General features: G+C 46.6%; 1 protein-coding gene across 1 annotated transcript in view; it reads right to left on the bottom strand.

The window, feature by feature from the left end:
• LOC149338772 (protein Spindly-like) overlaps positions 1-16,272 on the bottom strand; it is a 49,254-nt gene that overhangs the window by 30,358 nt on the left and 2,624 nt on the right. Inside the window, exons 3-4 of the mRNA XM_089547783.1 lie at positions 11,152-11,322; positions 1,239-1,478 (exon numbers count right to left, since the gene is read on the bottom strand). Of these exons, the coding sequence (XP_089403909.1) occupies positions 1,239-1,478; positions 11,152-11,322 (411 nt within the window). The remainder of the gene's footprint in view (positions 1-1,238; positions 1,479-11,151; positions 11,323-16,272) is intronic.

Genomic DNA, 16,272 nt, shown 5'->3' with positions numbered 1-16,272 from the left:
CATAGACAGTGTGTGCTAGCTTAGAACTTTCAGGCTTGTCTTCTCCAAAGTTTGTTTTGAGCTTAATCCCTTGCTCGTGGAAAGCGTAGCACAGCAATGGGTGCATGGATTTTTACCCCGCTTGTTTTGTTGTGATCACTGAAATGTGGTCTGAGTTAAGACAATCTCAGATTTGCCATTTAGGCTCACATCTTTTTATTACATGGTAATTAGAGCATGATACATTCTGAACATAAAAGAAGGTGCATATTGTGTCCTTTAAAAAAAAAGAGGAGAGAAACTTTAAAAAAATAATTAAGAGAGTCTTGATTTACACTACACTTTTTAGTAAATATTGAAAGCATTTACAGACCTGTAGCCTGTTTTTTTGTCATGCTAGGCTTTCCACATGGCAAGCAACATGGGGACAACATATAAACAATGATAAAAGGGAAATTACTAAAGCTGTCATTGTGAAACTTTATATCTGATTGTTTGATGCTGTTAAAACCCAGTCCGCCATATTTCACCACTCGAAGTCGAAAAATAAAAAAGTTTCCTTCGATCCCCTCATCCGCCCTTAAACAAGCCCATGGTTTAAAGGTGCACTGAAGAGGATTCTGAACATGTCTTTTTGCCGCGGGAACTCTATCCACACGTTCCTAGCATTCTTAGAAACAGTGACTTATTGCCCTGTGTGGCCGTTTTCCCCAATTAAAACGAATTAACATCCGGCTCCCGCCTTTTTTTTTTAATTCTGCCTCGTACGGTGGGCACAGTCGACCAACGCGTGGAGCGCCTTTCACCGAGTCCTGTGGAGGCTTTGCTTTCGCTTTATTTTGTTTTTTAGGTTTCCATGAATAAATAGTTTCATTCGCAGATAATATAGCCGCAAAATAAGCCCGAAGAAATAAAAATACGCGCGGACTATTCGCTTCTACGGATTGCTACGTATTACTCCGCCGATGGCAGAGCGGCAAGTCGCCGCGGGACTGGGTGAAAGGCACTCCACGCGTTGGCCGACTCCGCCCACCGTACGAGGGAGAGTTTAAAAAAAAAGGCGGGAGCCGGACGTTAATTCGATTTAATTAGGGAAATCAGTCACACAGGGCAGTAAATCGAAGCTTCTAAGAATGCTCGGAATGTGCAGATTGAGTTCCCGCTGCAAAAAGACGAGTTCAGATTCCTCTTCAGTGCACCTTTAAACCGATCTTAACCCAGACGAGCCCCGGTGTCCGCATCTGAGCCCAGGCACTCACCTTCAAGTTGTCTCTCTCAGCTTGCAGCTCTTGAATGAGAAGCTGGAACTCTTGCTCCCGTATAACTTGCGAGCAGAGTGAGCTGTCATTGAGCGTGCCAGTGCCCATGCTGGCTTCGTGAGCACGCAGACGCTCATTTGCTTGGCGGCTCTCACAAAGTTGCTCTTCAAGGTGGCGCACTTGGTTCTGGAGCTTTGTCTTCTCTGCCACGCAAGCCTCGTGGGACAGCTCGCCTTCCTTCTACAAAAGGGTAAAACCAGGAAGCTCACAAGTAAATGACATGGAAGGGAGAAAAAAAAACGAACAAGAGGATTAGTACCATCGTCAACACATCAGACCCTATGCCCGAGTGAAACTTAAGGGGGGGAGCCTGGTCCTGAAAAAAAAATTTTTATTAATGAAGTCACAGTTAAGAAATCTTCAGGGAATATGCGTTTCTGTGTGCCAATTCTAAATATGCCATTTAATTTCATGTAAAACAATTCCTTGAGCACTTATTTTTATGCATGTGTTCTGTAAAGTGCCCTGAAAAAGATTTCTTGCGGGAAACTTCCTGAAATGTATGCCATTGGATTCTCTTAACAGCAAGGAATGCAATAAGGGTAAAATTATCTTCCTGCCTATCATAGAACTTAAGTTATAGAGTTTTGAAGTTGTCACTTCAGAAATGAGAAGGAAAGTGCGTATTCCTGTTTCTGAAGTGGCAGCTTCAGTACTGTATAACTCAAGTTCTATGATAGCCAGGAAGACAGTTTTACCCTTATTGCATTCCTTGGTATCAAGAGAACCCAGTGACACACATTCCAGCAAGTTTCCTGCAGCAAATTTTCTTCAAAACTCTTCAAAAGATACTTGCATAAAAGTCGCACAAGTGGTCAAGGAATTGTTTTACATGAAATTAAATGACATATCTAGAATCAGCGCACAAAAAATACATGTGCACTGATAATTTCATAACTGTGACTAGATTAATAAAATTTTCTTTTCAAGATTAGGCTCCCCTCTTAAAAGCCCTGTTTTGCAGCAAGTAACAAAATGCATAAAAGCAAAAAGATACGCAGGTGATCAGATGTGATGAAACAAACCCACATAAACAGTATTGGCAGCACATTTCACTTTTACACTTTTTCACCTTCCCACTGTGTCTGTGTAACGAATTTTGCCACACCCTTCAGACAGGTGGAGGTGGACGGATGGTGAAGGTTGGTAGGTGCTTGGGTGGGCGGGTGGGAGATGCATTTTCAGCAGTGATTGCCTGTGTGTCCATAAAATAGTAACAAACAACCTCCCGTTTGATATATCAATATTTAACATCCCGCCACTTCCAACACTGAGCCGCACATACGGCAATTTTAACTTGCCAGTGAAAAGAAATGTATATGGAGAGCGTCTCCTAGAGTTTACAGGCGTAAAAATTTGGAATAATCTACCACATGACCTAAAGACTGCCTACAACTTTTCCTTTGGAGTTAAAAATTATTACCTTAAAAAGAATGACACACTTTGAGTTCATACTTTCATTTTTTTACTAGTCGTCTTAGAAATTTGCCTGATATTATTTGCATGTAGCCGAATCCTGATACCTTGATTTATTTATAGATTTATACATTTCAGTCTATTCTAAAAATGTTTTGTAATTAAAAAGCGCACACTGAAATCATTTTATCCTCTTCTCGTGTGCTGTACCCTTGTGATGCTTTGTAAATACTTACCAGCTATTTTCCCCTAGCTTTTTGTGATGCCGTAATTCTTGTGTAAGTTCTATGCGTTTTGTTTGATCTGTAAGTTTTTAGTTTATAAAATATGTAATACATGCGTTTCTTTTGTTGATGCTCTTACAAGTGTTGACAGTGATGTATAGCCTTCTTTATACTAACTTCCATTATTTTGATATACTGTTGCCTGGATGCGTGTATACTTTTTTCTATTGGACCTGTTACTAGCCGTTGGCTATGGGTCCGAGCAGTGTTTGCGTACATTTGTAACGCAACAAAGAACAATAAATAAATGAATGAAATGAATGAATGATGTGCACCCAACGAAGGGTGCCCCAGGGAAGACAGCTTCCAGGTACACCCCTGGGCCTGAGCCACACCAGGGATGCTAACGGGTGGATGCTTCACACGCACACACAATGCAGAAACCATGGCTTTTTGCAGAAAGAAGACTAACTACACTGGTTACGCAGTAACAGCATACTAGAGGGAACAACACACTGCAAGGAAACTTGGGTTGCCCACAAAGCTTTCCACCCAGAATTTCTACAGCTCTGCAGATCTCCCTGGCTACCCTAAGCGTGCTGGGGAATAAGAATCAATTTGTAACAAGCTCTGCTCGAGCAGTACTTCTTCAGGCCACTTGTAACAAGATTCTGCAGTTCAGGTCGAGGTTTTTTTCTCCACTATCAGTATGCATCATTGTCGATGCTATCAGTGCCAGCAGGGACCAATACGTTAGAAACACAGAGCAATTATACAGTTGCCAAGTCACGTTGCCTGATTGGGCCACTAGAGCTCTGCATAAAGAAAAAAAATATGTAGAAAACTGGGTTAATTGCTGAATGTTCGGATAGTTGTGGAACGTAGGCAATCTGGAAATGGTACTGATGGGCAAAGATGCATTCTTTGCTGCCTTCTTCTGTCTCTGCAATAGCACGCATATTGAAAATGTGAGGCATGGTCACTTTATTTCCATCTTAATCTCAAAGCATGTCTGGGCGAGTTGTCAGCATTCTCTTTAAAGCAAATTGATGACAGTGGCATGCTACCAAGCAATGGTGTGTAGCTTGTGGTGGACTGATCTTTCCATATTCTTTTTTTAGGGCTGTTACGGTTGCTCAGTGGTTTTGGCGCTCGGCTTATTTCACAATGTGCTCTCTTGTTTTGACTCACCTGTTTCTTCTGCATGCCTCGTTTTGCATCATGCCATTGGTTTGGATTTCGAATTTTTTTCGTAATCTGGCTTGCTATTTTGTAACTTGTTATTTTGTTTCAGCCTGACCACCTCTTCTTTTTTTTAGTGCCTACTACTCTCGCTTTCTTTTTACTACTTTGCTCGTATACCTTTTGCTGTATACCTTTCCTTGTATACTATTTCAAGTGCTAGCCCAAAAAGACTTCGCATGCTTTACCTGCAAGCTTCACATATTCGACCCTCTTAAGCTCGTTGATTTCTAAACCTATGCAGTTTCCCTTTAATAAAAATTTGGAAAGTGATCAGTGTTGTAGAGGGCTTAAAAAGTTTAAACTACATAGTGTAAGCTGTGGACTGCTGTGGACTCCAGTGCGTACCCCGGGATTGTGTGAAAAATTTTTGAGCCGTTATATTGATCCGTATACTGTACTCGAACAAACGTCCCCGGTGAACTATCGCGTTGCCCCTGTTCATCCTGTTAATGATCGTCGTTGCCGAGGTGCCGAGATTGTTCATGTTTCCCGCCTAAAGCCCTTCGCCCGTCGCCCTACTGTGCCCTAATCTGCGCCCGGGCCGGTCACTTTCGTACGCGAGGGGAGAAAGTGTGTGGGATCGTCAACACCGGAGTGACGGTGTGCTAATTAGGTGGCATTTCACCCACATATCGCGGGTTCGGGCCGGAGCAAGCTGAGGGCACTGCCAGCGTTTGGTGCGCGCCTGCGCTCTCGCTCCGAAGGAAGGAAGGCGGAGTTATTCGAAAGCACGAGTGTTTATTACACGGAAAGCTGCATTACATAACACTGCACTAATCCCCAGACCTCGGTGCAACCCGTAGCCCCGCCGCAGCACCCGAAAGCGGGCCCGCGGAGCCGCGCGCGCAAAGCAAAGACTACATACACGCGGGACAGCACAGCAAGGGCGATCGCATGCCGCGCGGCCAACCAAAGGGTTAAATCGCGCGCAGCGTAACACGAGGGAAGATGGGGTATACGCGGAGCACATCTTGACGACGCAGGTCGCACATCGATGGCTAATCGCGCGTCGTCGCCGGCAATGGCCGGCGATGACGGAGAACCAGCCAAATCAGGCCCTCCCGAATCCGGAGCCCGTCGGCGCCGCACAGGCGGGCTACACGACTCCGGAGGTTCGGGCCTGGACTCAAGCATACATACTAGATGCGCACGTTAAAGCACCCGCGTTCTTGGGCCCCCGGCAAAGGCCGGGGCACCCGGGAGCCAAACTCTACGCACCTTTCTGCTGCCCGAGTCGGTGGCGATCTCCCCGCTCATTTCCCGCTCGGGACCTCTCGCCGAAACAACGCCCCCAACTGTCACTCGGTGTGACCCAATGGGGAAGCGAGGTCGAAGCGGGAAGAACGGAAGGGAGGGTGATTTACTGCGGTTCTCGGAAGAGCTTAACTTGCAAGGGAGGACAAGCAGCGCGGCTGCCCCCCTTCCGCTCGCGGACACCCCACGGGGGGTCTCTCTAACGAACGAAACGGCAGAAGCGGGCGCACACTCGGGTAGCCCAAGAAGCTCAATCCCCACATCCCCCTCTTCTTAAATGCCCCCGTCTCTCTGAAAACAGAGCGACGGTCACTCCACACAGCACTGAATTCCTTTCGCTAGCATCAATGAGCTACCAGCCTTTCGCCATTCCTCCAGCCCTTAAACACACCCATACAACAAGATTACTGAGAATTCTAATCACAAAACATCAGGCATGCGACACTACGCAATAAAGGCACAAAAGTATTCTCGCCTTACAAAATTACTAATGCGGTCACTCGAACATCACATAATCAATGCACTCTGTGTACATCAATCATAGCTATACATCATTACATAAGTTAAAATCTGGCATATATATACGAGCGTCCATGCTGCCACAATGAATCAGAGCGCGCACGACGGGGCGCCGGAAAACGTTCCACACAATTAGCCTTCGGAGCCGATATCTCGGTTGAATCGGTCGGTCCTGATGAACGGCCACCGATATGCACCGGAAGCAGCTCACCCCGACGTCGTCGCGCCGCAATGGCGGTGCTCTCCAGGCACCCGATGCTCTGAAGACGGTGTCTCAGCAGTTCTACGGTGCGATCAGCCCCACACAGGGTGCCTCTGAAGTTCCGCTGATTCGGCCTTGGCACATACCACCGAGCCTCGGGCTCGCGCACACGCATTGAAGAAACCAGGAAGCGGCGACAGTCGTCCCAAAACGAAAACATAAACATGGCAATTCCATGGCCGTTGTCCATTGCAAGGCTCCTGACGGGCAATAATACCACTGAACAAGAAAAAGTATTTACAAACAAACACAATTTCCCCCACCCCAGCGGGCGAGCGCCCGACGACGCTACAATGGTCCGGGGTAAGGAGGATTGCGAGCAACTGAGACTGACCGCGAGCACACACACATTCCGAAACGTCGCTAACAAGCATACCCCTCAGCGGCTTCTCGGCATACTCTTTTTTTCTTTTTTTTACTTTCTCTTCCCACATCTGGGCCCCGTTCGACGGATTCATGTCCGCGCACACAGCCTCTCCGACATCTCTAGAAACACTTGGCGAACGAGAGGCGCAAACGGCAGCAGCTACGCGGCGACCAGGCACAGTGGAAAGGAGGAGGGCACCGGCCCACGCCCACGCACGGAGGAAAAGAAAGCTTTTCACCCCCACAGCAACAGGCCCTCCCGGCTCTTCCGGGAAAAAAAAGGAACCCCGCACACGACCCTTCGCGCCACAATGAGACAAAGAAGGCCCTCTTCCGAAGTGACCGGAAACGCGGTTGCTTATCTACAATACTACACTGTACATATGCGAGAAAGCAAAGCACTTCAAAACACATATTATACAGACGGGAAATATTTAGCACGAAAATACACTTTGAAACATTCACGGCACTGTACAGAAACGAAACATGCATTCTTCCACTCACATATACGGGCTGAAGGCTCAGCGAAGTAGCTCGCTCCGGGAACGCCGCGGAACGGCCTCGCCACGGCGAAGGCTGGTAAAGTCCGAGCTCAGCTCTCAACGGAAGATGTCCGATATCAAGCACGGGACAAAACACAAAAGTGAATGTCGTCTGAGGAGGCACCGAAGAGACAACCGAAAGCGATCGTATGCTTCGGTCGTGCCCGCTTGCCAAAACGTGAAATCAATGGACCTCAGCATCAGCTATCTCGCTCACAAAAGTAAGCTATCAAGTCGGCAGCGTAATTCGACTTCTCCGCGCGCTACAGAGGACACGAAAAAGAGGAGAGAAAAACTGCGCGCAGAAAGGAAAGATCCTTTCGCGCCATCTTGACCCTGTCTCTCGCCGCGGAACAAAGGTTCGCGGGTATCGCTAGGGTTGATTCGGCGGCTCGGCTCTCAACACCTCGAAAGCGAGAACGAGTGCTTTCCCGCGGTAAATCTGCGTTACTGACAATCAACAGCCATGGGTCGTGACGGAACTTCGTTAATTTAGAAAGAGATGCTGCGACGCTGTTGGGTGGACTCGATATTCCAGCACGAGCCGTCATGACCCATCAGGGCCAGCCCCGGGGACGCCAGTTCCGTCTGGCTTCGGCCCCTCGGCGCACGCTGCAATACAAGCTAGCGTTCCGGCGCCAGGTCTCTCTCAAGAGACAGAATTCCACGGCCTCATGCGCGCGACGCAATACCAGCGACTTTCCGACGCATTGTCTCCCTGAGACTACCGTGAATTCTAAACGCGAAAGGGGTCACCGCGTTGGGCCCTGAAGAGCTCTTTGGGCTGGAGATAATCCTAGCTACTCCCGAGGAGTCCGGCCAGTTTTGCCACCCTTACATAGCGTCTTACCAAGCCAGGCCTCTGCTCTGCCACTCCTCGGCGCGGCGCGGGGATGCTCGTATACGCGTATTCCCCTTCGGCGCCAGCGCGATAGCAACCAGGCAAAAGGCGGCTGACTGAATTGCTTTAGTTCCGAATAAAGGTTGCTTTCTCACGCATCCATCGACCCGAAATTACGAATTCGCAAGTTTGATCCTAACTACAGATCCTAACTACCCGCAACAGAGGATAGAAATGCGTCTCATGCGCTTTACCACCTGGCTTACCTAGCCCTGAAGCTTGCAACTGAATGCAGTAACTACAAAGGTAGGAACTGTCCCACGTTGGTGCGCCAATTATGTGGGATCGTCATCACCCGAGTGTGACGGTGTGCTAATTAGGTAGCACTTCGCCCACATATCGCGGGTTCGGGCCGGAGCAAGCTGAGGGCACTGCCAGCGCTTGGTGCGCGCCTGCGCTCTCGCTCCGAAGGAAGGAAGGCGCAGTTATTTAAGAGCACGAGTGTTTATTACACAGAGAGCTGCATTACATAACACTGCACTAATCCCCAGACCTCGGTGCAACCCATAGCCCCGCCGCAGCACCCGAAAGCGGGCCCGCGGAGCCGCGCGCACAAAGCAAAGACTACATACACGCGGGACAGCACAGCTAAGGGCGATCGCATGCCGCGCGGCCAACCAAAGGGGTTAAATCACGCGCAGCGCAAAACGAGGAAGGATGGGGTAAACGCGGAGCACATCTTGACGACGCAGGTCGCACATCGATGGCTCATCGCGCGTCGTCACCAGCAATGGCCGGCGATGACGGAGAACCAGCCAAATCAGGCCCTCCCGAATCCGGAGCGCGTCGGCCCCGCACAGGCGTGCTACACGACTCCGGAAGTTCGGGCCTGGACTCAAGCATACATACTAGATGCGCACGTCAAAGCACCCGCGTTCTTGGGCCCCCGGCAAAGGCCGGGGCACCCGGGAGCCAAACTCTACGCACCTTTCTGCTGCCCGAGTCGGTGGCGATCTCCCCGCTCATTTCCCGCTCGGGACATCTTGCCGAAACAACGCCCCCAACTGTCACTCGGAGTGACCCAATGGAGACGCGAGGTCGAAGCGGGAAGAACGGAAGGGAGGGTGATTTACTGCGGTTCTCGGAAGAGCTTCCCTTGCAAGGGAGGACAAGTAGCGCGGCTGCCCAAATTCCGCTCGCGGACACCCCACGGGGAGTCTCTCTAACGAGCGAAACGGCAGAAGCGGGCGCACACTCGGGTAGCCCAAGAAGCTCAATCCCCACAAGTGTAAGCACAACATGCGACCTTCGTCTTCGTCTGTACAATATCCATCATCATCGCTCAAAGCACAACATGCGACCTTCGTCTTCATCTGTACATATCCATCATCATCGCTCATCTTCTTCTTCGACGGGTTGGTCGCCATACTTGCGGGTGCCATTAAAGCTCGCTCCATCCTGCGCTCTGTCTCCCGTCTCACAATAGTAATAATACAGGAAAAGAAATTTAGGAATGGCTAAAGGTAAAAGCTTTAAAGACGGTCAGGTAGCCTCAGCAGCGATCCTTGGCTGGGCAGGGATGTCGAGCCTCCCGACCAGTAAAACAAAACCTCGGCCTCCTTGCCAGGAATGAGAAGGTGGCTGAGGTGCATAATAAAATGAAGCAAAGCAGTGGCTGAAATTCAGAGTTTGTTGAGAAAACCTATCTCTCTCAAAAAAGCTAAACACACAAGATATATCGACAATTGCATCCTCGCCCAAGAGTAACATTGGGTGTAAAGGAATGTGCTTGTTATAAAACTCAGCAAAACAAATTTCCCTCGGTTTCTCGACTTTTGCGCATGAGAGTAAAATGTGATTTACTGTTAGTTCATCTCCACACTTTTCACAGAGAGGTTATTCTTCTTTTGTCAATAAAATGTTATGAGTGAGGTGTGCATGTCCTACACGAAGCAGGCAGAGAATAACTTCCTTAAAACGTTCCGGTGTGTGCAAGACTTCCATTTGCCTAAAACTGGCTTTATCAAGTGTAGTTTGTTGCTTACTTCATTGTTCCAAGCTAACTGCCATTTTTTCCTTAATTTACGGTGTACTAAGTGCATGCAATCATTAAAGGGTATGTTTACTTTGTTTATTTGTTTGCAACGGGCTTGAGATCTGCTCTCTCGTTGCCTTTAAGGGTGCACTGAAGAGGAATCTGAACTCGTCTCTTTGCCGCAGAAACTCGATCTACACGTTTCTAGCATTCTTAGAAACGTCGATTTATTGCCCTGTGCGGCCGATTTCCCTTATTAAATCGGATTAACGTCCGTCTCCCGCCTTTCTTTTTTTTTTAATTTCCCGAATACGGTGGGAGGAGTCGACCAATGCATGGAATGTTTTTCAGGCAGTCGCGTGGCGACTTTGCTTTCGCTTTTATTTTGTTTTGTTTTTTGTTTTAGATTTCCGTGAATAGATCCAGTCAGAGGCTACACAGCTGCAAATTAGGCCCATGGAAATAAAAATACGCGTGGACTCTTTGCTTTCGCCAATCACTACGTATCACTCCACCGATGGCAGAGCGGCAAGCCGCCACGGGACTGGGTGAAAGGTTGGTCGACTCCTCCCATCGTTTGCAGGGAATTAAAAAAAAAAAAAAGGTGGGAGCCTGACGTTAATCCGATTTAAATTAGGGAACTCGGCCACACAGGGCAATAATTCGAAGTTTCCAAGAACACTTGGAACGTGTAGAAAGTTCTTGTACCACCATGTCAAACTGATGTGTTTCGTAATTTTTTTTCCCCATACTTCTTCACATTGGAATAGGCTCACCAAGAGCATAGAACAATGTAAAACAGATAAACATTTTCATTCTTTCCTGGCGGCGAATCTGTTGTAGAGGCTTCCCACCCTTTCAAAACTTTTCTCGGACTGACATTTCAGTGATGTGTTCTATTTTATTTTAGACAAATGTGCCTTATTGTTTATTTTTAATATTTGTCACAGGCTCATTTTAGGTATATGTTTACTGTTATTGTCCCCCCTGCTATAATGCCCCTGGGCACTGCAGGTACTTGTATAAATAAATAAATAAATAAATAGAGTTCCTGCGGTAAAAATACGAGTTCAGATTCCTCTTCAGTGCACCTTTCATTCCAACGTGGTTTCTATCAGCTCAAAGCAAACCACAAACATTTGGTCGCACCTCGTCAAGAGTAGCTTCGAGTCTCTTCATGGCAGCCTGATGCATGGAGCATTCCTTCCTTGATTTCGCAATCTCATCCTTGGCCAGCTCCAGCTCAGCGGAGAGCTCTTTCTCCGTCTCCGCGGAGCATTCTAACTTCATCCGCGTGCTGTGCAACTCCTGCTGAAGAGCCTGCAAAGAGAGGAGAGATCAGCACTGGCAGTGCTGAAGCAAAGCACGGGCACCCAACGCAGTAGTGCCCCGTGTATGACAGTGACACGGGCTGTAATGATGTCACCTATATTTAAGGCGAAAGCCTTTAATGCCTCATACTGTCGTTAGCAGACTCGTCGGCAGCCGTGTCGGCAGATTTGTCCGCCTTTCGGTGTCACTGCTTGAAAAGAAACTGCGCCGAGGGTGGGAATCGAACCAGAGCCTTTGGCATTTGAAGCGCAGACGCTACCACTCTGCCACGAAGGCTCAAGGTGCGAGCATGAATAAAGGCACACCTAGTGAATGCATGGGTTTCATAAATAAAATAAAAGGAATAAAGTAAAAAAGGGAAAATAAAAAATACAAATAAGAATATAAACAAAAATAAAAACAAATAAAAAATAAGATATGAAAACAAAAATAAAAACAAAATAAAAATTATATGAAAATAAAAATAAAAAGCAATAAATATAAGAAAAGGAGCAAAAATATAAAATATGAAGAATAAAAAGTAAATAAAAACAAACAGTCGCCAGGAAACTCTTTCGCCTTGCAGCACATTAGAGAGCCAAAGTGCCCCCTGAATTTTTTTACGAAGGGAAGGTAAGTGCGTAAAAAGGACGATCATGAGAGAAGAGACAGGACGGGACGAGTGCAAACTTCAACTGACGTTAATTGAAAATTGAGGCAGGCTTACATATAAATACTTTTTTTACTTTTTTTCTTTTTTCTTCAGTACAGGCTCAAATCGGTATGCAAGCATGAATCTCGAAAAAGCGACAGAAAACACACAGGGGGCAAATCACGGTAGGGTGCACCCTTCGAGAAAACTCTTCACTATCCTTTTCACTTTCGTGATTGTCCTTGTCGCGCACTTACCTTCCTTTCGTCACGAACCAACTCGCCTAACAACGTACCCTGCTGACCTATTTTCTTCCTGCTAATGTTCAAAACAATGACATGTTGCACCGTACGCGAACTGCACTTCCTTGCGTATTTCTCATCAGTGACAAGATTCTTCATCACCTGGGGCTCCCATGGTTTCAAGGGAATAAATACAGCGCACGCAACCCAGCTTGAGCAGAGTAGAATCCACCCAGTCCAACGGCCGGCATGGCCTGGGGGGACTATATGCTGGCACGTCAGCTGGTGCAGATGCCAAAAGCATTATTTATTTATTTATTTATTTTATTTACAGTATACTGCAGACCCTAAGGTGGGTCCAAGCAGGAGGGGCAAAAGCACAAAAAAAAAGGCGCGGCAGATTACATAGCACAAAACTAACATAGCAGTAATAGAACATAGTAAAGAACAAGGGAAAAAAAACAACTCAGCAATTATCAATAAGTAATTTTGTTAATGGCATCGATGCTGTTTGCAACCTCAGGCGGGAGTTCACTCCATTGAGTTATTGTGTGAGGAAAAAATGAGCATTTAAATGCATTGATTCTAGCCCTGTAAGGTGTCAGTGATTCCGTGTGACGATGTCGTGTTAGTCGCGTTGTGATCGGTTTAAGAAATAAATCTGGGCTCAAGGACAGTTTGTTATTTTTGAGTAGGAAAAAAAATTTCAATCGTTGAATATTTCTTCGTGTTTGCAATGTCTGTATGTTGTTTTGTGCCATAAGAGTGGTTGGAGAGTCAGTAGAACGATATTTATTAAAGATGAATCTAACACAATTTCGCTGGATCATTTCCAGTGCCTCAATGTTATGATTTGTGTAAGGGTCCCAGACGGTGCATGCGTACTCAAGTTTCGGTCTGATGACCCAGCAAAGTCTAACGGGCCCGCACATTTCACCGACTGCATAATCACCTCAGTTTTAAACGTCTTTTGGGAAGGACCACTGCATTCAACTCATCAGCCCTGCCCCGTGCAATCATTTATTGAAATAGCCTTGCTGACAACATTGTTCACATCTCAAATTATGTTATTTTCGAAGAAAAAATAAGCACTATTCTGTTCTGAAGTGTGTTTTTTCTGAATTGTGTTCTGTGGTGTGTTTTTCAATTTAGTTCTATTTTCTAGTTGGTTGCTTGCTATTGCACAATGATGTTAAAACAACCATCTTCCACTTGCTCCTTTTTCACACCCCAGATGTAACCCCCCTCACATAATACTCCAGTCAGAGCCCGTGAGGTATTTGAATAAATAAATAAATAACCATTTCATTACTGCGATGGGTACACTTGAATCACAGTTGAAATCATAATTCGAATGGGCATACTCCTACATCAACAGGTGAAGGAATGAATCTGGTAATTAAAGCTGCCCCACCTCATGCGCTAGTGTGTGTGGGCATTTTGCCATTTTAAGACACTCGGATATTACAGCTTTAGCAGTGAGTTTTAAATTATGTGATAACTCCAGCTACTTTATAAATGTTAAAGTTTTTACATTTCTGACATTAAGAATGGCAGATTGCAAAACAATAACGGAAGTTCACAGATCTCACCTAGACATTTCATGCTTAATGCACCACAGTGTTCAAGCAGTTGCACTCCAGAAGGCATATGCTCTTTTCTGCACACTAAGAATGAATGCTCGGTAACATGCGCGTACACACTTGTGTGGGACTCTGAACTTGAAAATTTTATTCATCATCATCATCATCCTGACTATGCCCACTGCAGGACAAAGGCCTCTCCCATGTCTCTCCAATTAACCCTGTCCTCTGCCAGCTGCAGCCCCCCTATCCCCGCAAACTTCTCAATCTCATCTCCCACCTAACTTTGTGGCGGCTACGCTTGCCTTCTCTCGGAATCCAGCCCGTACGTTGTGTGCTACATCAGGGCGGCTAAATCCTGTCCCGGTGAGGTAAAGCGTTCTGGTCACTGAGCTCAAGCTGCACCCCAGGCCTGGCTATGCTATTCAATCTTGTATATTTTTATTTTGCCGATCCACAAGGGGCGAGAACACTAGCGCCACCTAGTGGCCAGAGAGGGAAATACCACAGGGATGACTGCAGACGGCAACACCTAAGATGTGAACAAAGTTGACTGTGAACTGTACCACGCCTCAAGAAGGCCTTGGCATGGTTGACAATACTTGTCTCCACTGTCGTCTGCATTTTTCACGACAAAAAATACTGCAGTAATCGCATGTGTTGTGTGCCTCAGGGCCTCACCACCCTTCACCTCCATTCCCTCGTCGCTTCACTTTCAATGACATATGAAATCCTTGTTGCTGCAATGTGACTCGCGACGTATACCTGTCGCGTACAAGGCCAAGCACTGACAGACGACGAACAAGTGCCTCCTTGGACACACTCCGCGAACCAGAAGCTTAGCACGCACATTCAATCTCGCGACAGTATAGGCTGGAGCAGGTGGCGATAACCACATTAGAAAAATTGTGAGACGCTTAGGCAATTATAAAGCAGACCTGGAAAAATATATCACATTATAGAATCCCGGCTCTACAAGGACAAAGCATTCAAAACACATCACACCCTTAAAAAGCTTATAACCGAATCTTTTAAACACTTTTTTGAAAGTCATTTTGTATTTTTGGTCTGAACCACTGACGAGTGGAACAAATTGGAAAAACATGTTGTTGAGTGTTCCAGATGTGCACGCTTTTGAAAAAGCCCTTTGCAGGTATGTATAATCGGTTGAAATGATGATTTTCACACGTATGTTTGCAAGTTATGATTTCTGTATGTCAGCTTCTGACAGCCTCGCTCAGTATTTTATTTAAATTCCATGCGTAAAATTTCGGAGTTTGAAAATTATGACAGGCTTCAACTTATCTTTAACCGGGGTGTGGTAACCTGGGGTTCCTTTTTCTTGTTATTGATGCATTTCTGCTTTTTCTTCTGAATGCTATGTATCTCATTGTTTATGCATGTGCAGTGCTATTTGCATAGCTGCGATGTTACTTCATACAGCAAAGAAAAAAAAAATCGCAACTCCTGTCTTGGCGTATGCTTGCAGTATGAATAAATAAATAAAAATAAATAATGCGTTCACTGCAATGTGGGTCACCGTTGGGTCACGTCATTTATTCACGCTGTGCAGCCATAAATACGGGGTTATACGATGAAGCTATGGTTAATGGTCTATTGGGGTTTAACGTCCCAAAGCGACTTAGGCTATGAGAGACGCCGTAGAGAAGGGCTTCGGAAATTTCGACCACCTGGGGTTCTTTAACGTGCACTGACATTGCGCAGTACACGGGCCTCTAGAATTTCGCCTTCATCGAAATTCAGCCGCCGCAGCCAGGATCGAACCCGCATCTTTCGGGTCAGCAGCCGAGCGCCGCAACCACTGAGCCACCGCGGCGGTGCAGTACGATGAAGCCATTAGTCAGATTTCATTGTGAGGTCTAACAAAGAGGACTGCACAATAAACTGTGTCCCATGGCTTCATCATATGACACAGTATTCATGGCCGCACAGCGTGAATAAATGATGTGACACACCGGTGACACATGACGCAGCGAATGTGTTAAGTCGGCGCCATTCTGGCTCACTATAATAATAATAATAATCTTCTTTATTTCCATCGGTATGATGGAGGAGGTTGTGGGTAAAAGCTGCTCGTAAACGGCAGCTGGACAAAGGCCCTGCAAAGGCCCTGACTATACCACTGCAAAGCCCTTTCTTCCCTTTCTGAATCTATCACGCCACAGTACCACTATCAACCTTCGTCCTTTTCTAGTGCATCTGCCATCCTCACACAACATGTTGCCCTGTAGCCGTGCCGCGTGGGAAAGGAATGGGGAAAGGAGTAGAGTTATCATAGGTAACAACAACCGGTCGCTGCCCTAGTCGAGGAGGTGGTGTTGCTCCACATATTGTCATACAACGCTTTTTACAACGTGCGTGTCACATTTGTGCAGGCAACATTTTAACGCGATAACGTTAAGAAGCTTGTGCCGCAGAAAAGCCGGCGTCATTGATAGTGAGCGAAAAGTTCGCGAAAAAT

The sequence above is a fragment of the Amblyomma mixtum genome, chromosome 6 (assembly GCF_055824585.1).
Source record: "Amblyomma mixtum isolate Tamu chromosome 6, ASM5582458v1, whole genome shotgun sequence".
NCBI classification, from domain to species: Eukaryota; Metazoa; Arthropoda; class Arachnida; order Ixodida; family Ixodidae; genus Amblyomma; species Amblyomma mixtum.
The sequence above is the reverse complement of the archived record's forward strand: the minus strand, read 5'-3'. Positions and strand labels throughout refer to the sequence as shown.